At 50.2% G+C, this 21,708-nt stretch overlaps 2 protein-coding genes across 21 annotated transcripts; one reads left to right on the forward strand and one right to left on the reverse strand.

Annotated features, from left to right (window-relative positions):
- The first annotated feature begins 35 nt into the window (after window positions 1-35).
- On the forward strand, window positions 36-11,364 carry Il11ra (interleukin 11 receptor subunit alpha). 12 transcript variants are annotated; one of them, XM_038348159.2, is made up of 13 exons: window positions 36-1,783; window positions 4,872-4,971; window positions 5,238-5,313; window positions 6,167-6,336; window positions 6,463-6,577; window positions 6,729-6,761; window positions 6,907-7,073; window positions 8,026-8,189; window positions 9,240-9,381; window positions 9,719-9,832; window positions 9,939-10,035; window positions 10,310-10,392; window positions 10,949-11,364. In XM_038348159.2, the coding sequence occupies exons 2-13, from the start codon at window positions 4,872-4,874 to the stop codon at window positions 10,987-10,989; spliced, it is 1,302 nt and encodes a 433-aa protein (XP_038204087.1). In that variant the 5' UTR covers window positions 36-1,783; the 3' UTR covers window positions 10,990-11,364. The 12 variants fall into 12 exon arrangements, with proteins under 12 accessions (XP_038204087.1, XP_038204093.1, XP_038204097.1 ...); XM_038348165.2 differs by having other exon boundaries at window positions 5,253-5,313; XM_038348157.1 differs by lacking the exon at window positions 36-1,783 and adding an exon at window positions 1,795-1,964 and having other exon boundaries at window positions 5,253-5,313.
- Window positions 11,358-15,759, reverse strand: LOC119826712 (C-C motif chemokine 27-like). 9 transcript variants are annotated; one of them, XM_038348178.1, is made up of 6 exons: window positions 15,708-15,759; window positions 15,348-15,414; window positions 15,075-15,134; window positions 12,947-12,999; window positions 11,710-11,842; window positions 11,358-11,542 (listed from the first exon to the last, which is right to left on the reverse strand). In XM_038348178.1, the coding sequence occupies exons 2-6, from the start codon at window positions 15,392-15,394 to the stop codon at window positions 11,386-11,388; spliced, it is 450 nt and encodes a 149-aa protein (XP_038204106.1). In that variant the 5' UTR covers window positions 15,395-15,414; window positions 15,708-15,759; the 3' UTR covers window positions 11,358-11,385. The 9 variants fall into 9 exon arrangements, with proteins under 9 accessions (XP_038204106.1, XP_038204104.1, XP_038204105.1 ...); XM_038348176.1 differs by having other exon boundaries at window positions 12,947-13,026; XM_038348177.1 differs by lacking the exon at window positions 15,708-15,759 and adding an exon at window positions 15,505-15,692 and having other exon boundaries at window positions 12,947-13,026.
- Between the last annotated feature and the right edge of the window lie 5,949 nt (window positions 15,760-21,708).

A 21,708-nucleotide genomic window follows, 5' to 3' on the forward strand; every position in this document is an offset into this window, starting at 1 on the left:
AAGATTTGATGCAAGAATTCCCTCCCAAGCCAGAGGGATGGTGCACACCTGTAATTCCACCACCTTAGAGACTGAAGTAGGACTGTGAGTTTGAAGCCAGCATGGGTTACCTAGCAAGACCTAATCTCTGAAACCAGAGCCAAGCTGGGCCTAGTGGTGCAGGGCTGTAATCCCAGCTACCCAGGAGGCTGAGGCAGGAGGATTGCAAATTCAAGGCAAGCCTGGGTAGCTTAGAGAGACTGTCTTGAGAAATAGCTCAGTGATAGAGTATTTCTCTGCTATGTGTGAGGCTCTGTGTTCAACACTTAGTTTTGCAGGAAAAATTATACTCCGATCTCTGAAGAGTATTCACTATTGTATCTGATCCTCTTGTGGTATAAACATCATTCTAATTTTGGAGACTATTTTAAAATCCCGTGCTCTTAGCTTTGCGGAATCTTCGGGAAGGCCACTGTCCTTTGTATCACCGAGTTTATTACTGTCAGCTCACCAAGCCAGGGCCTCAAAGCTTGGTGGGGAGAGGGTGAACAGAAGAGGTCAGGCCAGACGCTGGGCTGCTGGCCAGAACCCTGGTTTTGTGAGTGGCCAGAGCTAGACTCTGCTCCAGACCACAGGGGCTAAAGGGGCGGGTTGGGAGTGTGCATGTGGCTTGGTGCTCTTGGCTTCCTCAAGCCTCTATGTGCTGTATATGTGGCTTCAGCTGTGTTGATAAAACAGCAGCTGCTCAGGCAAGGAGAGGACACCCGGGGTAGCCCCAGAGGCTACCCTCTCCTTTCTGGGTCTGGTTTTTGTTCTTTTCCTTCTTGTGATAGTGGAGGAACAACAGGCTTTTCGGTTTATGACACCAGATGTCACGTGGTGTTCTCCAGATGCTAAAGCAAGGTTGAGCGTTGTAAGTGACTGACGTCAGGGAGGCTAGAATGCCTTTCTTCCTTTGTTTCCCATGGGAACTGGGTCTTAGGAATGAGAAGTCCGCACGTAAAACCTGGACAAGTGACGGACGGGCTGACCTAGAAGAACCCTGGCTTCCTCTTCCTGCCTTCTAACCTAGGGCCCTTCCTCCTGAGACCTTGGAGAGATGAGAGGTGCCTGGGATTGGGAATACTGTGAGGGTCTGGGAAATCAAAGTAGGCATCTCTCTTGACACTCCCCGGGTAGTTAGCTGGTTTCTTAGGGCATACATAATCCCTCCTCCCCCAACCTTGCCTGTATTAGGGCACCGCTTGAGGAGTTCTAAAAACAGTACTGGGGTCTGAATGCAACAAGCAGAGATTGTGACTTAGCTGGCATGGAATGGAACCTGACTGTTCTAAAGGTACAATACTTGACAAAGTTTGAGAACTAAACCAACCCTCCGTTTTCCTATCTTATCTGAAGTCAGGGGCACCTTCAACAAATGCGGTCAGCTGCCCAGTGGTTCAGTAGGGGACCTGAGGCTGCGTGGACGGCTGGGAGGGGAAGAGCCTGAGCACCTTCAGGCCTGCAGTCCCGGGGAGGACAGGCCTTCACGAGAGGTATAAGGAATGCAGCTTCAGGTTTTGTCCTAGGAATCTTACTCTGGTACTCTCCTCTCAAGTTCCAGACGGGACAGGAAGTGTCCGGAGGAGGTGGAAGTGATTGGCAGTTGGAGGCTCCAATGGGCCGAGAGCCCCCTCAGTACACCTCTCTCGTTCTATTGGCGCCTGGAGGAGCCGCCCAGACTTGAGGGAGCCCAGCGCAGGAGGGAGTAGTGGCCGGGGCAGAGGGCGAGGGTGGAGGGCGCTGGCGGCGGTAGCCGCGGAAGGTGAGGCCTGCTGGGACCCGGGTGTTGACTCGCAAGTCCTGCCAAGAGGGGGCGGGGCAGGGTGGTGTGTGATCCGAAAGGCGGAGAGTGGCTGATGGATTATGAGTGTCTGTGTGAGTTCGAAGCAGTGTCTGTGTGTGACGATGTCAGTGTGTGGAGGCTCCGTAACTGCTGTCATCTGGTGTGTCTGTCAGCGAATGTGGCTGCGTCTGAGAGTGTGATTGTAGCTGACTCTGCTTGAGGCACAGCAGTCAGTGGGTAATTTTTGGTGCGTGTTCGTTTGTGAGAAGGGTCTGTGACCACACCAGGGAATGTGTTTTGGGAAGCTCTGTGGGGTCTGCCAGTGTGAGAGTGGATGGCGGGTTTTCTGTGTGATAACGTGCGACGTCAGAAGTGGAAGAGCAAGAGACTTGTGACTGCAGTGTGTCCTGTGTCCTCGGCTAGACGGTGTGGGAGTGAAGCTGTGTTCTTATATTCCGGGAAACTTCATTTGTTGCGGGAGACTGACTTTTCTACCCGGCCTGCAACATAGACAGATCCACCCCCAGTGCACATGGCTCTCCATCTTCCTCTGCCTGAGATTTGACTGGGGCTGAGAATGCAGCTCAGTGGTAAAGTGCTTGTCTAGCGTCACTGGGCCACTGCTCTTATTTGAGACAGGGCCACATGTACTCCAAGCCTCAGGATTGCTGGGATTACAGGTGTGGCACATCTGTTTTTATATGGTGCTGGGCATCAAACCTAGGGTTTTGTGCATGTGAGGCGAGCCCTCCCAAGTGAGCTATGTCCCTAGGCCCCTGGTCTACTGGTGTGTCTGTTTCATGCCTGACTCCGTTTCTTCCCATGTCTTCCTCTGTCCCCACGATTATCTTTCCGGAGAGCTCTCTGTGTGTCTCCTCACAGCTTTCCTCCCAGGTGTCTCCATGTTTCTGCTTTCCTAGCTGTGTCGCCAAGTTGTCTCTCGGTGTCCCTCTGCTTGGCTTCCCTGTTTGCTCTTGTTCCTGGCCACTCAGGGCTTGTAACCTTGACATGATGCTGATCTGTCACTAAAGTTCTTGTGAGCTCCTTGTGCTGAGGAGGCGCTTTTAGGGAACACTGGGAAGGCCCTGCACCCCCTCACACATAGCATGTGTGTCTTTGTGTCAGTGGGACCACTAGGAGACTGAGATGTGTAAATGTGTCTGGGTCTGAGTGTGTCAGGGTGGCTGTGAGTGATCGCATCCGAGACTATGCGTCTGAGGGTAACTGTGAGTCTTGTTTATCTGGCACCAAGGGATCAAAGGCATTTCCTGGTGCTGAGGCCCAACGGGTGAAAGGGGAGAATAGAAATGGCCCGAACTTCCAGGGAAGGGGGGAACTGGACTCTGGCCTTTCTTTATATTCTCCAGTGTGAGGCCTGTTTTTCCCTGGAAACACAGCCAGCTGTGCCCTTAGGAAACATCCGCTGGAGAATGGAAAGAATAGGAATGAGTGTGTGTGTGTGTGCTTTAATTTTTTTAAATTGTGTCCACATGTGTTCAAGGGAATATCTGTGTGTTAGTTCACTGTACCTAGTGAGTGCCTGAGTAAATATGGTTTGGGTGGCTCTGTGAAAACACAGTTAATCTGCTAGCGACAGGGATATAGGCAGAAGCAGCCTGCCCTCCTCTCTCCCTTGGTCCTGGCTGTGTCTCTGGCTTCCTTCTCCAGCTTGAGGGGGGAGGCCTTTTCCCTTCCCAGGTCCTGGGGTGGGAGGGAATGAGAGAGGAGGGAAGAGGAAGGGGTGGGAGGAGGGGGCCTGGCTAGGGGTGGCTAAGCTCAAGGCCCAGAGGGGGCGGGGCAGGGAATGGGAAGGAGGGGATGGTTCTGGGGTCCCAGGACTGAGTGGAAAGGAGACAGAGCTGGAGGCTGTAGGAGGAAGTCTTGGAGGCCATGGACACTCAGCCACTGTGATTATCGAGGTAGGGTGTGGCTACACGGGGTAAATGGGACTGGGGACCCTGGGGGGTGGGTCAATAAGACATTCAGGGTGACACAGATATGTGGAGGCCTTATTCTATTCTACTCTGGAGGGGGTCTTCTGGTACCCCTTCGTTACTGCCTCCAGTCTGCTGCTCACCTCCAGCCCAGAGTCCTTCCTCCCAGCACCCCACTCCTCTATATGGACATTTCTCAGACTTTGCCTTTCTGCTGCCCCCACTGCAGACTTTTGCACACTGACCCCTACCACCATTGCCTTAGGTCCTAAACACTGTTCTTCTAATCCCTACTTGGTGCTGTGGCCCCCCCCCCCCGCACCAGGCGCCTGCTGTTGTAGGCTCCCAGCTCCCCTCACTTCTCCGCCACCCCGACTCCATCTCCATCTGCTGGCTCCTGGCCCGTTCTCAGCCTCTGGCAGCAGCCAGGGCATCTGGATCCGCTTAACTCTGCAGCCCCAGCCGGCACCCTAGCTCGATCCAGCCCCACAGGCTGAGACCAACAATATTTCAAACCAGGCCCATCGGAGTGGCCCAAGTACTGGAGTAAGAAGCCAGACCCAGGCCAGAGGCTTGGCAGCCAGAGCAGAGTTAGGCCTCCTTTCGAGATTATAGGGAGCAATCGTTTGGACCCATCTTGTCAGCTCTTTATCTTAGAGGGATGAAGTCTTATCTCACTTGCTGTGTGTTGGCCAGAGGCAGTAATTAGCCTTGGTCAGCTTGGGGGTGGGGGGGGGGATGAATGCCAGAATTCCCAGCAGCTGGATTGCACGGGTTAATGGGAGTGGCTGAGCCAGTGCCAGTTCTTAGTGCCAGGGGTAGGCGCCAAAGGTGATGTGTGTGTGTGTGTGTGTGTGTGTGTGTGTGTGTGTGTGTGTAGTCCTGGCATAGTCTGTTGCCTCTGGCTTTTGTTCTGGGCCCTAAGCCCAGAACTGAGATGAACTTTGTGTTTGTGTGTGTGTGCTCCCGTGTGCATACTCATACACACACACACAAGGACAAATATATACAGCACTGGGCATTTGGTGGGAAAGGGGACTTCAGGTTAGAATCCTCAGTCATTTCCAATAGCTTCGTTTCTCTCGATGCAGCTCATGGATGGGGAAACTCCTAAGCCCCCTTTTTCTCCACAGATGAGCAGCAGCTGCTCAGGGCTGAGCAGGGTCCTGGTGGCCGTGGCTACAGCCCTGGTGTCTTCCTCCTCCCCCTGCCCCCAAGCCTGGGGTCCTCCAGGTAAGAAAATGCCACCCTGTGACCGCCTTAGGAGACTTACTATTTTCACCCTGGCCCATTCCTGTGGCCTAATTTAACCCCCCTTCCTCCCCACCACACACCATTTCTGACAGCCTGGGTTCCTTCTCTGTCTTGTCCCATCTCTGGCTCGCAAGTATAACTTAATATTTTGACATAATGACCCCACCCAGGGCTTAGCAACCTGCTCCTTACCCTTACCAGTCTCATAAATGGGAGGGGAGTTTAAAAGAAGTGCTTCACCCTAGGAATGCCCTCCACAGGGGTCCAGTATGGGCAGCTTGGCAGGTCCGTGATGCTGTGCTGTCCTGGAGTGAACGCGGGGTAAGTGTTCACCTACCCGCTAACCTCATACGAATGGCCCTTCCTTGACCCCGCCCAGACCCCATGTTTCCTCCGATACTTGCTTCTTCTGCCATAGTTCTGGCCTCTGTGTCCTCACCCTCCAACTGTACTTATTCAATAGAAAATTCAGCCAGTGTTGGGGGATGTAGCTCGGTGTTAGAGCTCCTGTCTGGCACACATACGGCCTTGGGGTTAATACTAGTACCAAAAATCATCACTTAGTTAGCTAGCCAGTAGTGTTTGCATTCCTGCTAAGTGCCTGGTCTGTTTATTGCAGGCTGTGAGATAACAGCAAGATGCACGTCTTCAAGAGGTTGCATCCTAGTGGGGAGGACAGACAGTAAGCACTCAAGAATCTTGCAAGGTCTGAAAGGAGCAGGCACGCACAGGTTAGAGGAGGCACACTCCTGACCAGGCATCAGCTTGTGAAAATGCCCTGCGGTGGGACTGACCTTAGTAACAAAGCACCGAAGAAAAGAATGTGGCCTGAGGGGAAGGAAGCGTGAGGGAGCCAAGGAAAGGAAGGCCAAGGCTAGACCACAAGGGGCTTGATAAAGTGAAGGGGATTTGGATTTGGGTTTAATCTCTTTTTGTGTTTACTTTATTACTTTATCTATTTATTTTGGTACCTGGGAATGGTCTGGAACTTGCTCTGTAGCCCAGACTGGCCTCAAACTCATGAGTCTCCTGCTTCAGCTTCCTGAGATAATTGGATGTACCACCGCACCAGGCATGGGGGTGTGGTTTACTGCAAGTGTGCTTAGAGGGTCTGCGAGGACAGTTGCATGGCCTGACTTCGTCTCTCTGTGTCATTACTTCATCTCACCTTCAGGACGCCAGTGTCCTGGTTTCGGGATGGGGAGTTAAGGCTGCTTCAGGGACCTGACTCTGGACTAGGACACAGACTGTTCTTGGCCCACGTGGACAGCACTGACGAGGGCACTTACATCTGCCAGACCGTGGATGGTGTATTTGGGGGCATGGTGACCCTGAAGCTGGGCTGTAAGTTAGGGAAGGCGGCAGTGAGGGGCCATTGGATTCCCAAGGGGACCTGGGACCCAAGGAAGCTCTCTGGGATAGGGAGGAGCTAGGGATGCCTCAGTCTGTAGCTGTACCCTCTGTGTCTAGTTCCCCCAGCTCGTCCCGAGGTTTCCTGCCAAGCAGTCGACTATGAAAACTTCTCCTGTACTTGGAGTCCTGGCCAGGTCAGCGGTTTGCCCACCCGCTACCTTACTTCCTACAGGTATGTGTGGGCGTGTCTAGTATGTGTGCTTATGCAGCTTGGGATGCTGGCACGATATGGGTGTGGCAGGCAAGGGAGGTTCTGACAAATTCTCAGAGAAGGCAGGGGGCTCTCTTTTCCTCCTGACCTTACATTGCACCCTTTCCATTAGGAAGAAGATCCTACCAGGAACTGAGAATGAGAGGTAGGATGAGAGAGAGAGAGAGAGAGAGAGAGAGAGAGAGAGAGAGAGAGAGAGAGAGAGAGAGAGAGAGAGAGAGAGAGAGAGAGACTGGGTACTCTAAGTTGTGACCTATTTGCAAAACTCCAGACCATATCCTCCCTCCTAGGGAAAGTTCATCCACAGGGCCTTGGCCATGCCCACAGGACCCTCTAGAGGCTTTCCGATGTGTGGTCCATGGGGCAGAGTTCTGGAGTGAGTACCGGATCAATGTGACTGAGGTGAACCCACTGGGTGCCAGCTCATGCCTACTGGACGTGAGATTACAGAGCATCTGTGAGTACCCCAACCCCTAGACTCCCATCACAGAGACTCCAAACAGACTTACACCCTCCCTGCCCCAACTTCCAACTGGTCCTCTCCTTCTTGTACATAAAGATCAAGTAGTCACAGGGATGGGCACACACGCCAGAGCAGTGGGTTGTGATCCAGTGGGTGATCACATGTCAGACATCCTTGCATATCAGATATTTAAATCATGGTTCATAACAGTTGCAAATTTACAGTTATGGAATAGCAACAAAAACAACTTTTTAACTTTTTTTTTGTTTTCTCAAGACAGGGCTTCTCTGTGTAGCTTTGGCTAGCCCGGAACTCACACTGTAAACCATGTTGGCCTTAAACTCACAAAGATCTGAATGCTGGGATTAAAGTTGTGTGCCACCACTGCCCGGCGCAATGAAAATAATTTTATGGTTGGGGTCACCCCCACATGAGGAACTGTATTAAAGGATCACAGCATTAGGAAGGCTGAGAACCACTGCTCTGGAGGTTGCTACCACTATCTACAAGTTAGTTGCTACTGTCTTCTTGGCTGCCTAAGTAACTCCTGCTTCTAGGCCCTATGCTGAAGGCAGTCCAGTCTCATGCTCTCCCTGCCCAGGGGAAAGGCTTGCTGGTCTCTTTCTCTTGATCTGCGTGTAGGAGGAGAGATGGCCATAAAACTAGGTTGGAATTTGGACCAATGAATCTTCTGGGGATGCAAAGAAGAATCCTTTATCACTCAAACTTATCAAATGTCTGCTTATTTTATAACAAGGATAACAGATAGGTCCTGAAGCTAGATGAGTAACCAAATTTCATATTTTCTCGACCTCCTGGGAGTGTCTGACTAAAACGCCTTTACACACACACAGCACACACACCGCACACACTGTGGGAAATGGTGAGGGAGGGATAGGATGAATACTGGTAACTCACCTTGAACTTCATGTCTGCCTACCCTTAGTGCGTCCCGATCCACCCCAGGGACTGCGGGTGGAATCAGTACCTGGTTACCCAAGACGCCTGCATGCAAGCTGGACATACCCTGCTTCCTGGCGCCGCCAACCCCACTTCCTGCTCAGGTTCCGGCTACAATATCGTCCAGTGCAGCATCCAGCCTGGTCCACGGTGAGGTCTGCAGTGTGTCTCAATCTTGCTCTTCAGGTTCTGTGTCTTGTTTTGAGATCTTGAATATTCTGTATAGCTTCCAAGCATGGGCAGGTCTCAGAAGACCCAGTTTTCCCCCTATATAGTGTTCCCAGGTGTTGAGCCGGGGTCTGGAGTTGCCCCTGGCAGGACAGAAACTTCTGTCCTGGGTAACTAACAATAATGCAAGCCTCTCTGTGAAGACATAAATGGGGCTGGGAAAATGGAGGAGCGTGTGAAGCTACTGCTGTACAAGCATTGAGTTTGGATCTCAGAACCCTCATGAAGCCAGGGGATGCCGTGCAGTCTGTAGCCTGAGCGCTCCCATGGCAAGATGGGAGGCAAATCCAGCAGAATCTCAGGAAGTTCCTGGGCCAGCCAGCCTGGCTATGCAGCTGAGAACAGCACCTGTTTCAAACAATGTAGACGGCAAAAGACTTACTCCTGAGTTTGTCCTCTGACAACCACATGCATGCTGGGTTTGCTCGCGTGTGCATACAAACACATACACACCAGATAATAATAACTTCTAGGAAAGCGGGTATCTTACCCAGAGAACTCCTCATATAAACACTCATATGTCTAGCTGAAACTAGTGAATTTCCCCACAGAGTGGTCGGCATCTGTCCTGGGAGGAGCCCCACTTGTTTATAATCTGCATTCAGAGCTGTCTGCCTGCAGGGTACCTTGCTACACATTTTACATATGTTACCTCTGTGAGATATATTCATCCCTATTTTACAAATGAAGAATTCAAGACAGAGAGATCCCCAAACCACTCAGCAAGTAGCTTAACAAGGTTTGAACTTAGACAGACTGATACAATAGTCCCCCTAAGTGACCACTGCAGGCTTCCATTTTCCTAACCCCAGACATAGAATCTGTCCCACCAGCCACCCAACATGGGGCTTAGGCCCTCTACCTGATGATGGGGGCAGTGTGAGAAAGGGGTACTTTTTTTTCTGGCTGGGACTGGGCAGGCTCTCTACTAACAGCTTGAACCACATCCTGAGGAACCATTTTTGCCTCCAGGTCGAGCCAATTGGCTTGGAGGAGGTGATAACGGATGCCGTGGCTGGGCTGCCCCATGCGGTACGAGTCAGTGCCAGGGACTTTCTGGATGCTGGCACCTGGAGTGCCTGGAGCCCAGAGGCCTGGGGTACTCCTAGCACTGGTGAGAGACAAAGAAAAGGGCAGAGCCCTTACCCCCAAGTCAGCTGTCAGCTAGACAGCTTACACATGCCCTTGTTAGGGGCCTTCAGGCACTGCTATTGCTGTCCTACGCTATAGCCTTGGTGGCCTTCAGCCCTATCCTGACTATAGCCCGGAGTCCCTACTGCTGCACTTCTAGACCCTATATCTGCAAGTCTACAAGCCGGATCCCCAGAAACTGACCATACCCTCTGAAACTGCTTCTTAGGCCCCCACCTCAAATTTAGTTCCTAGTCCTGCCCCTGCCTTCCAGAGACAGAAGCTTCTAGGTACGCTTCTCAGGTTTCGCCTTCCTTCAGGTCCCCTGAAGAATGAGATGTCTGATGGGAACAAACAGCAGCAAGAGGCAGTAGGTCAGGAGGACGGTCCCACCCCTCCAAGGCCATCCTTGCAGCCAGACCCAAGACCGCTCGGTAAGTTCGGGCTGATTGATAATGTGTGTGGAGGATAAAAGTCCAAGAGAGGTGTCACCAAGCATGGCTAAAGTTGCTCTCCCAGTGACATGGCCTTCTCCCTCAGATCACAGAGACCCCTTGGAGCAAGTGGCTGTGTTAGCATCTTTGGGAATCTTTTCTTTCCTTGGCCTGGCTGTTGGAGCCCTGGCACTGGGGCTCTGGTGAGTGCCACTGGTTCCTTAGCTGTGACCCCCCCCCCCCGCACCCTCCCCTCCCCCCCCACCCCGCTCTCCCGCTGCTGTGATGCCCAGAGACCACATCCATTCCCACCGGAAGGGCCTCCTGCTGATTGCCTACCGAACCTGTCTGATTTGGGAACCACTTCTCCCCTCTGACTGTCCTTTCCTTCATGATTTTTACTCATTTCTCACCCCTTACTAATAAATCCTCCAAGAGACATGGTCCTGGGGAGACAGCTGCCCTTTTATGCTTCAGGCTGAGGCTGAGACGGGGTGGGAAGGATGGACCTCAAAAACCTGGGTTCTTGGCACCAATGATTCCAGTGGACAGGCTTCCAGGTGAGTAACACTTAGTAATGCGTGCCCCCACTCAAGTGTCTGGCTTAAGAACCTGATGCCCTAGTAATTTTATGGGTACTGGGGATCACTGGAGTTGGGCTCCTCATTTTTATATCTAGCCAAGAGGAGAAAGGGTAGACCTTTTATTTTTCAGTCCTGGTCTCAGAAATAGGTCTCGTCCCTCCTGGAGTATTGGGAATTCCAGGTAGCTCCCTTTATTTTCAAGGTCTCAGAACTGGGTATCACTCCCTCCCCCTTACATGTCTTGGATAAATGCTTGCTCCTCTCCCTGACTTGAAAAATTAAATTTTATTACTACTGTGTATTATGTGTGTGTATGATATGTGTATGCAAGCACACATGTGCCATGGCATATGTTGGGAGGTCAGAGAACTTGTGGAGTTCTCTTTTCCATCTTTACGTGGGTCCCAGGGATTGAACCCAAGTCATTAGACTTGCTTGTCTGGCACACACCTCACCCACTGAGTACGACTTCCCTCCTCCCCGCACGCCGGGGACCCAGTCCTGCTGTCTGACTTGCTCCCTGCTCCTCTAGGCATTCCAAACCTGCAGAGGACCCAGGAGAACTTCAGCTGATTCCACCTGTAACCCTGTCCAGCTGGGGTGGTTAAATGGACAGGTAGAAAAGGAGGCAGAGCAGTGTGGATCTCTATGGATGGAGGTCTCAGTTGGAAGTCTGAAGCTCTTTTCTTTGAGACTCTATACTCCAAGCTTGCTGCCAGCTGAATGCTGCCTGGACTTCTGATGTCATCCTTGAGGTGGAAGTTCACCCGAGGAGTGCGTAGAGATGTGCATGTCTGTGTCCACCTGTGACTGTGCATACGTGAGATAAGGAACAGACATTCTCTGTATGTGTGTATATAGATGCTCGGAGACTGTGTGCAGACCTTGGCCTTGGCCCTTGTGGGGACTGTGAAGAGTTGAAATAAAGAGACTGAAGAAGTTTTTGGATTGTTGTCTCATGTTGTTTTATTAGTTTTGCTGCTGGGGGCTCGAGTACATTTTCATTTGTAGTTCCAGATTTAAGTTGGATAGAGTCCCCTGGAGACTTTTCCCATGGCGCTCAAACCACCGAGCCAGGCTGCCGTTCTGAGGATGAACACAAACAGTGCGCCGGGGCAGGTGAAGCCTGGGAAGGGAAAAGTCCAAAGCTATGCCCAGATTTGGGGGATGAGCTTAGGTGGGGTTCAGGGGTTAGGGGCAAGAGACAGATGAAAACTTGAGATACCAGAACTAGCATTGGGGCTGGGATTGGGAGAGGCAGTTAGAGGTACCAGGGTTGGGAGCAGAGCTCACACAATAGCCTGAAGGTGACAGTCCCCATCTGCCTCCTGCAGTTCCACACGGAGGATCTTCCTCAGAAGCCTGTTTGGGAGCGGTTGTCTATAGAGCTGAGTACAGCAGGTGGAGCTGGAGGGCAGTGGCAAGCCTGCAGAACAGGGTCCTGTCTTCAGAAAGGTCTGGAGCCACAGGTGCTCCATGAAAGCTGAACTTTCTGGGTCCCATCCCTTCTAGTCCATCCACTCATCTGTCTATACCCTCTGAGAACTTACCTGTTCCAGGGTCTGGGCTCAGAAGCAACAATATCAACAGGAGGCTGCTGGTGGGCGAGAGCCCTTCCATGCCGCTCAGCCTCCTGGCTTCTTTCTCCTCCTCTCCCTACCTTTTATTTAGTTGCATTTTGCCTGGGGCACTAGGTGAGTCAGAGACAGGTGGCAATATCTTGCCTATCTTGTGATAGCTCTTGGCCTGCTGTCATTGTCCCCAGCCCTTTCTGGGACCATCATCATTTCCCACGGGCTCCTAAGCCCAGAACAGAGAACACTGAAGAGAGGTACTGGATGATGTAGGGGGCTGATGTTACAGCGGCTTAGGGCAGCCACGATCCACTGGGACATCTATTAATAGGCATTTACAATCATATGCGTAGCCACACATTCATCAGTCATACGTTGGTCACATAACCTCATAAAGTCACACCCATGACTGTATAATCATAGACAAAATCATACAGCTCCAGTTATACACAAAAGTCCCACTGCAATACATCTGCATTTCCACCACCATCCCCCTTGTGCTATCGTATTACATATTCTGACAGAAGAGTTTATGAGTGGGTAGGAACAGAAGTCAGGCCAGCACTAACCTGTCTTTATCCTCTCCTCCCTACTCTCTGCCCTGGCCTGCCTACTTATCAGGAGAAATTGATAGGACTGGGTCCCTAAAACAGACTCTTCTTGGCGAAGGGGGGAGACTTTCGCCATGAAGAGGAGGTAAAGGGTGGTGGATGAGGAGAAAGAAAAGCTCTCTGATGCCTGACTGCTGATGTTAAAACAGGTGAAAGGGGGAGGGATATCGTGGCACATGTCTTATTTCCAGCACTTGAGAGGTAGAAGCAAGTCACTCTCTGAGTTTGAGGCTAGCCTGGTCTACATAGTGAGTTCCAGGGCAGTCTGGGCTACATAATGAGACCCTGTCTCAACAAACAAACAAAACTCCCAGAAGATGAGAAAGCTCCTTCCCCAAATCTCACCTTCTTGCTTCTGCTTGGTCTTGTTCCACGGATGCCAGCTTGTCAGTGGGAGCCTGGGGGTTTCCAGACTTAGTTTCTGGCTTGTTGGAGACATCAGACTCAAGAGCTAAGTTAGGTCTCTTTTGATTCAAATTTCATCCTCTTTACACTCTGGGCTTGAAGGAACATACCCCTCCCAACCCAGGTTGAGAAATACCCATTTCCCCAAACTCTGAGCACCCCAATCTACTATTCCCTTTCTTCTCTTCCATGCAAAAGGCCCGCTCATCTTGAGGCAGCTCTTTCTGGAAAGCTATAATCTGCTGGGGCTGGGGACACTGGTCGGGTTAATGCCCCAGACACCTAATCTGGGGACTTCAATTTTCAAGTCCTGTTCTGGATTTGAAATACAAACTGAGCCATAACCCTAAGAATCCACCCCTTATCTACATGTTGTGTTCTCTGCTTGGAGGCCAGTCATCTTCTGTAGATAGAGCTCTTAGACTGCCATGATCTCTGAGCAGCTTGTTCTGCTATAGCTAGGCTGAGAGTCTAAGTCTTGCCTCGTCCTGTCTTCTGGACACTGTCTCAGAGGCCTTCTGGCTGTCTGGAAGGATGAGGCCCAGTGCTAGACAAAGCCTTTGAAGGGGTCTTTGATGCAAACACTGTGAGGAGATGGCTAAGGTTTGCACAGTTTTAGGTATTTGGAAGTAACCACAACCTAGAGGCTACTCATCCTGAAGTTTTGGTACCCGAAGCTTCAGGGTATCTCTTACTCCTTTTCTAGACCTTTGTTCCATGGCTTGGGTGTAGCCTCCCCCCCCAAAAAAAACCCCCCAGGTTGTATCATCCTGTCTTATTTGTTTTGTTAGCTGGTTGCCTGCTATTTGTAAGCTCTTCTGGACTTGTCAATCTAGAGATCTTTGGAAAGGAGAAACATTTTCCTGGCTGTGTACCCATCTCTTCTTTGGCATCTCCAAAGATATAAAGGCCAAGCCTTCTTTTCCAGCACAAATGGTTATGGCAGGAGCTGTGCCAGGCTAAGTCAGCTTTGGGCTCAGCCAAAATCCAGGCTGTCTCCCCTTTCTGGTGCTGGAGTGGGTGTCTATGGGGACTCTTGCCACTGCAAGAGTTGGTTCCAGAGTGATTTGGGTTGGCAGGATAAAAATGGGTGGCAGGACTCTTCTAGGGAAGGGTTCAGGGGCTGGCAAGATGGCCATGGTGACAAGCCTGAGGACCCGAGTCTGAACCCTGGGACCCATATGGTAGAAAGAGAATGGACTCTCTCAAGTTGTCCTTTGATCTCTGCGTGCACATGCACTGTGGTGGGCAGGCACACACACACAGTCGTAATGAAAAAAAAAGAAAGAAAGAAACAAAAAAAGGGATCAGACTGGAGGGAGCCGGTTTGGGATTTTAGCTGTAGGAAAGGCCTTAGACCCTTAACCCTTGTCACTCTCTTGAGAAGAATGTGAGAGGCAGCTTCTAGGAACTGGTCCTTCCTCTCGCTGATTCTGTAACTTTGGCTAAAATGTTTTAGATTCACTCTCAGGAAGGGAAGATTCTTCAGACATTTGGTTAAGTTCCAGCTAGAGGAAGGCAGTAACAGCTGGAGTTGTGGGAACACTGATAAGTGGGGGAAATATGTGGCCTACTGTGTGGGTGCTTTGGGGGAGGGTGTGGCAGGGAGCCAGTCACTGATAGTAATTAGAAGATGACGATAATTAGGGGCCCTTAGGAGCAACGGAGGCCTTGACATGCAAGGGCATCCTACCAGGGAGGGACGCCCTGTGGGTAAGAAAACAGCAGGTGTGAAGTGGGATTCCCAGCACCAATGGCGGCTGCGGCGGTAAAGTCAGGAAGGCAGTGGGCGTGACTTTAAATCTTTAATGCACCGGCTGTCTGTGCAGCGCTGGTGGGGGTGCGACAGAGGAGACCACGACCTGAGCGCTGGGGAGCAGGCCTCAGGCCGCTCGACAAACAGCTCATTAGGCCCCGCAGAGGCTCCAGCTTCTGCTCCCGGGGGTGCGCCGAGCTGTAGGGCGACCCGACAATGACATGAGGCCGGGCAGGGGCTCCTGAACTCCCCCACATCCGTCCTCCGACACTAAAACTCGTTCATGCCCCCGCGAGATCGCAGCCCCCTCACCTCCGCTCCCTGCGCCACATTCGCAGCCAAGGAAAAAAGTAGAAGCAGCCCCAGTAGATCCTGCAAAGAGAAGGCAGAGCCGGACCCGGAGGGGCGGGGCTGACCCACAGACCCCACCCCTGGAACCTAGCCCGCAGAGAAGCCCCGCCCCCAGGGGCTGGCCATCCGCAGCCCACGCCCCTCTAGGGCCCGCTCTGCCCGCCCCGGGACGCGCACCTTCCCCCTCCACCCCCGGCCTCATATCCCTCCTCCGCACCACCCGCCTCCACTCACTCCTCCTCCGCTTCCAGCGCCACCTCGTATCTCCTCAATCGCGACATGTCCCGGGCTCCAGCGGTTCCTGGGGAGCAGCATGATAGGAACACTTATTCCCAGCCGCAAGTCCCCTTCTCCATCATTCCCAGGATGAGTCTGAATAGTCCTCAGGTACCCTGAGGCAGGCGGCCCCCCGCAAGCCAATTGCCACATCGGGACAGGATGGGATTGATGATATGGAAGTCACTGGAAGTTAAGGCGTTAGTAGGACGGTTATCTAGGGACCGGGGCGTGGAGTCGTCAAGGAGAGCGGTCTAGCAGCAGGGGGGCTGGGTCATTTAGGGCCCTGGATGAAGATTTTTCAGGGGCTGGAGTCACCTGAAGGGGGGCTCAGGGGTCGGCACAGCCTAAACTCCCCGCCCTCCCTGGCTCCGCCCCGGAAACGGACCGTTAACAATTACATCACAGGGATACCTTCGCACTTTAGGGGTGTGGCTTGGGTATCACCCGGAAGGGGAGGAGCCAGTTTTTTCGTCTGTGGAGGCGGGTTTGAAACGTTCCGCTAAGTAGTGGCCCTGGGTTTTATCACTGAAGGGGCGTAGTCGGAGTTTATTAAGATGCTCGAGACGCAGGACACTCTTTTCTAGGGACGGAGTCAGATTTTAGAGTTCTCATGTTGGTAGGCACGAAGCCGTAATAAAAAGTGCTTTGGGGGCTCTTCTCATAGTGTCTCCCTCCCGCCCCGCCCCGCGCCCCCACTTTCCAGACTTTGATCCTGTCAATTGTTTTTCTTGCAGCCCAGTTCTTGAATGACCTCAGGCCAGAAGGAACAGGCCACCGAACACAGCCTAGAGCTAGTTACGATATGGAAATATTTCTTAGTCAAATCGTCTAATGGACAGAGGATCCTCTAGGGCTGAGACTGATTTTTATTTTTTTCAGTCATTTAGTCAAATGCTATCGAATGTCTGTCGAGCCAATGCTGTGTCCATCTTTTTTTTTTTTTTTTTTATCTCGGATCTTAGCTTTTTGGTAAGTGTCTTGGGAACTCTTCTGGTATCGGGCATCTGGAGTGGGACAGCTGTTGGAGACCTTCCCCTTAAGTCTGTGGAGATGCTTTGTGGTGTTACTGTTGGAACTGAGTGCAGTATGAGTTGGTAATTATACTTTCTCATTGGGTGGATTCTGCACTGGCTTCCTGTTTGTGAAAGCTTTTGCGGGGAGTGGACCCTTTTAAACTTCTTGGTAGGCGCATTAGTTTATTACTCCTTGATTTCTGTTCTGACAAAGACAGCAGTCAGGAGTTTGGATAAAACGTATGGTGGGAAATAAGGCTTAACATCTTTTTTTGTTTGTTTGTTTTTTGTTTTTCGAGACAGGGTTTGCTGTTTGCTGTCCTGGAACTAGCTCTTGTAGACCAGGCTGGACTCAAACTCACAGATTCACCTGCCTCTGCCTCCTGAGTGCTGGGTTTAAATGATTGCGCCGCCACCACCACCAGGCTTGGCTGGAGTTCGGATTCCAGCACCCACAGTGGGTGGCTCACAACCACCTGTAACTCCAGCTCTGGGGAGAACTGATACCTCTGCCCTCCAAGGGCACAAGCCCTTATGTGCATATGCTCCCTCATAATTAAAAATAAAATAAATCTCAACCAATGCACATAAAATAAAATTAAAAAATACAATAAATCTTTAAAACAATTTAAAAGTGTGTGTGTGTGTGTGTGTGTGCGCGCACACACACACACACACACACACACACATTGTTATCCTTAGGGAAAGTTTGCAGTACTGACCTCATAAAGTATCTGAACTGTCATTCTCAAGGGTGGAGTCAGGGTGTGGCACAGGGTTAGAACAAAGAGTAAGCATCCCTTGCTTTCACTCTCCTGTCATGATGGACAGACTATACCTGTACCTGTGCGCTAAAATAAGCCCTTTCTCCCTTAAGTCACTTTCGTCAGAGGGATTTATGACAGCGAGAGAAGAGAAGGTAAGACACCGCACCTCTTTTCTATGGCTGAGATCTGTGGGCGTTGGAGGAGTAGGGAAGAGGAGCACAATTGCAGGAGCAGGGCAAGGCTAGAGAAATTCACCTCTCAGATTCTCCAAGGTCCTCCCAGACTCACAGAGCCATCATCTAGCTCCACCCCTCCTGTGCATGAGCAAAGCCAAAAGAAAGGTCTTTAAAATCAGATCCAATCTGATTTAAGCCTTTCTGGTTGCCAAGATTTTATCCTCCGGGCCTGGCCACTCCTGCCCCTCTCTTCTATTGACCCATACTCTATGTTCCGTAGCAGCCAGGAATCAGGGATGAAAACAGTCCCAACACCCCTTCCTACCATACCCTCCCTATCTTGAGGATTGAGGGATTTTTGAGGAGAGAGGTTGGTCAGCTCACAGATAAGAAAGGGGAATAGGGAAAAAAGAGGCCTGAGAAGCAGGTCCGGATGCAGGGGTTACCAACTTGTCAGAGTTCACTGAGGAAAGTGTATAAAGATTACATAAGAGGACTCACAAATAGAAAGAGACAGTGAGTCAGGTCCCCAACGCTGTCTTTGCCCAGGACATATGGCGTCTTGCCCTGTGCTGCACTTACACAGCAGCTGAGGGACCCCAAGGAAGCCACTCTGGTTTTTATACTGAGGCGAAGTGATTTGCTGTGCTATTGTGTTGAAATATTTCCTGTTTCTGGTGTGCTCGTCTCAAGATATTTCATTCCTAGCATATTCGGTGGTTATTCTTGAGAACAAGTGAGAAAGGGGTGAGTGTCCAGGAGCACTTGGAGATCTGTCCTACAGGACTCAAAGATTAGAGGGGAAAGGCTCTTGGAAGACTACTGTGGGATGCTAGGCTGCTTTCTATTTCTCGGCCTTGGGATATATGATGTGATGGATTTAACTGTGGTCTGCATTGCTTTGGTCCCTCCGTCCGTCCGTCTACTCATGTCTATCATCCCCCAATCTTTTCTTTCCTCTCCTGTTATTCTCCTCACCTTCTTACACATCTCCATCTGTATTACCAGTTGTTATCTATCAATATGTGCATTGATCAGTTATGACGTTAACATTTGTTAATCCTTAAATGGCAAGTGCCATGCTGAACCCTTTAAGTTGTCTCATGGCCACTTGATAAAATAATTAAGGGCCGTTTTTGTTCATGTGGGCCACTTTTCTTCCTCTTTCTTTTCATCTTCTTCATCATCATCATTATTATTAGAGACAGGGTCTCACTGTATAGCTCTGGCTGTCCTGGAACTTGTAATGTAAACCAGGCTGTCTTTGAACTCACAGAGATCTGTCTGCCTCTGCCTCCCAAGTGCTAGGATTAAAGGCGTGCAGCACTACGCCTGGTTCTGATTTACTATTATTTTTGAGACAAGTTTTTGCCATGTGTTCCAGGCTGGCTTTGAACTCATGGCAATCTTTATGCCTCAGTCTCTCCAGTGCTAAGATTATAGGAGTTTGCCACTTTATATGGTAGTGGTGGTGGGAGCTGTCAACCAAGTGCTGTGATCCCGGTATGTCAGTCCCCTAACATCATGACAGATTAAAGACCTGAGCATTTAATACAAGCACAACCAACCAGAGCTTTTCATGATATTTGAAGTTTGCGTGCAGGAGGGCCAATGTTTTACATCTATGAAAATTTAGACCTGACAAAGCACTGAGACCAAAGCGGCTGAGCGTTCAGAGCTGAACAGGACGTCTGTATCAACCCTTTTCTCCCCAGCTGTGGCTTGGGGAACACTGCAGAAGTGGGGAGAATGTAAGAGCTGGAGGATGGGGCAGAGTGCTGTGAAGTGCACCTTTGTGACCATGAGTGACGTGAGTAGCCCACTCACGAACGCACAGGAGCAGCGGTTACCTTATGCAGGTACCTTATGCATAAGACCTTCAAAAGATCAGCTGGCCAGAATTCTGTCATAGATGGGGCAAACGATCCCCAGTCCCACCCCTCACTGAGGAGGTAGTAGCAGTTGGTAGCTGCCGGGGGAGGAAGAATCATTCCTTTTGGAGGATGTGACCACTGGCAAGTTTCTCATGCTCTAGTGGGTGGCCCCACATCCGTGCACACTCGGCAGCACTAATTGGACTTAGTGGGTTACCAAAAAAAAAAAAAAAACCTGAAAAAAAGCTTGGGAGGGAGATGGGTTGGAAGGATATGGGGGAGCTGGAAAAGGAAATGGGGGTAGATATGATTATTCCGTTGTATGCTTATATGGAATTCTCAAGAATAAAGATAGGGTAACAAAAATCGGGGAGCTAGAGAGATGACCCTAGGGCCCTGTTCTTGCAGAGGACCTGAGTTTGGTTCCCAGTATCCATGCCCAATGGCTCACAACTGCTTGCAGCTCCAGCTCCAGGGAATCCATCACCTCTGACCTCTGAGGACATCCAAACACGTGTGTCCATAACTCCATGTATACACAACTACAAAATAGTAAAAACAGATATAAAATAACCCCTTAGAGCCGAGGTGTTTAGTGGCCATGTTTGCTGCTGCTGGAATGGCAGGAAATGACAAGAATATCCTATGGTAAGAATAAACCTCCCCCCCCCGACACACACACACACAGAAAGAATGAAGGGAGGAATGGAGGGAAGATGTAGACATAAAAACACTTGCATCCCCACATTACTGGTGGTCAGGGTCTGGCTGGGCCTTTCCAGGTCCTTGGCTTCTTATCCAAAGAATTGAAAATAGGAGCTCACTCAAGTTTGTGTAAGTAGCAAGGAAACTATTCAGACAAAGCAGTAGAAAAAATCAGAATACTCTGCATGAGAGCATCCAGCCACATGAATGAAGACCCTCAAGGGCCCTTATTCTTTTTCTTTTAATTTATTTTTATTTCATGTTCATTGGTATTTTTGCCTGCATGTATGTGTGTATTAGGGTGTTGAACCCATGGAAGCAGAGTTATAGACAGTTATGAACTACTATGTGGGTGCTGGGAATTAAACCCAGGTCCTACAGAAAAGCAGCCAGTGTTCTTAACTCCTGACCCATCTCCCCAGCCTAAGGGCCCCAATTCTTATTTGGGGCTTCTTTTCGTGGGGTTAAAGAGGAGGAGTTTGGTCACAAGGGGTACAGCGGGGGTGCTTTTCTTTTGATGCTGATAGATTATGTCCTATAATCATTTTCCTGCTACACAGGACCATTTTCATAATGCTCTGACTTTAATCATGTGGACATCCACATGATTATACATTGGAGGGTATCAATATACAATAGGATATCATCCCTGCATTTACCTGAAGACAACATTTTGACTTATTTCTCATGCTACTCAAATTAATTAAGACTGAATCGATCTTTCCATCTTCAAACTGGGTACATTGGGGGATACAGTTGAATGAATAGAAAGGTCTAAATCTGGTTATCACCAGGAGCTGAGAAGTCTACTCTGTTGTTCAGAGACAGTGGTGTACAGGTGGAGCTCCGAGGGTATCCTGAAGTGGCTAGGGGCATTGTTTACAGAGAGGTTTATGTGTATAGTGCAGGATGTAAAGGGGCTAAGCTGCCAAGTTCATTATCACAAGGAGTAGGGATGCTGAATAACCCAAATAGAGTCCTAGGTTACTAAATTATTTCCTATGCTTGCCTGTTTCACCTGGATCTAATCAGGGCTAAAGGCCATCTTCCCCCACCCTAAGATTTTATTTTGTAAAAATTGTGTGTGTTTGTGTGTGTGTGTGTGTGTGTGTGTGTGCGTGTGTATGAGTGTGTGCATGTGTGTGTATATGTGTTTGTGTGTGTAGGTGCCCATGGAACCCAGAGAGTATACCAGATCCCCTGGAGCTGTAGTTATAGGCGTTTATGGGTCACCTGACCTGAGTGCTGAGCGTGAATGCAGGTCCTTTGCAAGAGTAGTACGTGCTCTTAATCAAAGCCATCTCTCCACTCCTGAAGACAATCTCTTAACAGATCTAATGATTTTGTTGCATGATGTGACAAACTTTCTGCATTCCTCTTGTCTCTCTTTCCCGAGGGCTTGGAACTGCACATCACTGTGCCTTTGACTCAAGTTTGTCCTTTTACATATTACTATCCTAGCTCTTTCCTAGCACGCATGAAGCCCTGGTTTTGATCTCTTCCACCACACAAGCTGGGTGTGGCAGCTTGTAGTTCCAGTCCTTGGGATCTGGAGAAGCCAGAGGACTGGGAGTTCAAGTTCATCCTCTACTACATAGTGAGGTCAAGGTCAGGCTGGTTTATGTGAGACCCTGTCTCAAAGTCCAGACAAACAATAACCAGACAAAAAAACCTCTGCCCCAATTCTCTTTTAGAAAGGATTTATTTTTATTTTATGTGTATGAGTGTTTTGCTTCATATATATATGTACACCACTTGCATACAGTGCCCATGGAGGCCAG

The sequence above is a fragment of the Arvicola amphibius genome, chromosome 11, assembly GCF_903992535.2.
Source record: "Arvicola amphibius chromosome 11, mArvAmp1.2, whole genome shotgun sequence".
Taxonomy (NCBI): Eukaryota; Metazoa; Chordata; class Mammalia; order Rodentia; family Cricetidae; genus Arvicola; species Arvicola amphibius.

What these genes read in the sequence shown, in the direction of transcription:
- Il11ra (XM_038348157.1), top strand. Translation starts at nt 1,878, where the DNA reads ATGGATTATGAGTGTCTGTGTGAGTTCGAAGCAGTGTCTGTGTGTGAC. An exon ending in GGTGACCCTGAAGCTGGGCT is followed by an intron (nt 6,337 to 6,462) that starts GTAAGTTAGGGA and finishes CTCTGTGTCTAG; the next exon opens with TTCCCCCAGCTCGTCCCGAG. An exon ending in CGTGAGATTACAGAGCATCT is followed by an intron (nt 7,074 to 8,025) that starts GTGAGTACCCCA and finishes GCCTACCCTTAG; the next exon opens with TGCGTCCCGATCCACCCCAG.
- LOC119826712 (XM_038348173.1), bottom strand. Translation starts at nt 15,542, where the DNA reads ATGTGGCAATTGGCTTGCGGGGGGCCGCCTGCCTCAGGGTACCTGAGG. An exon ending in ATGTGGCGCAGGGAGCGGAG is followed by an intron (nt 13,053 to 15,074) that starts GTGAGGGGGCTG and finishes GACCTAACTTAG; the next exon opens with CTCTTGAGTCTGATGTCTCC. An exon ending in GACCAAGCAGAAGCAAGAAG is followed by an intron (nt 11,843 to 12,946) that starts GTGAGATTTGGG and finishes CCTGTTCTGCAG; the next exon opens with GCTTGCCACTGCCCTCCAGC.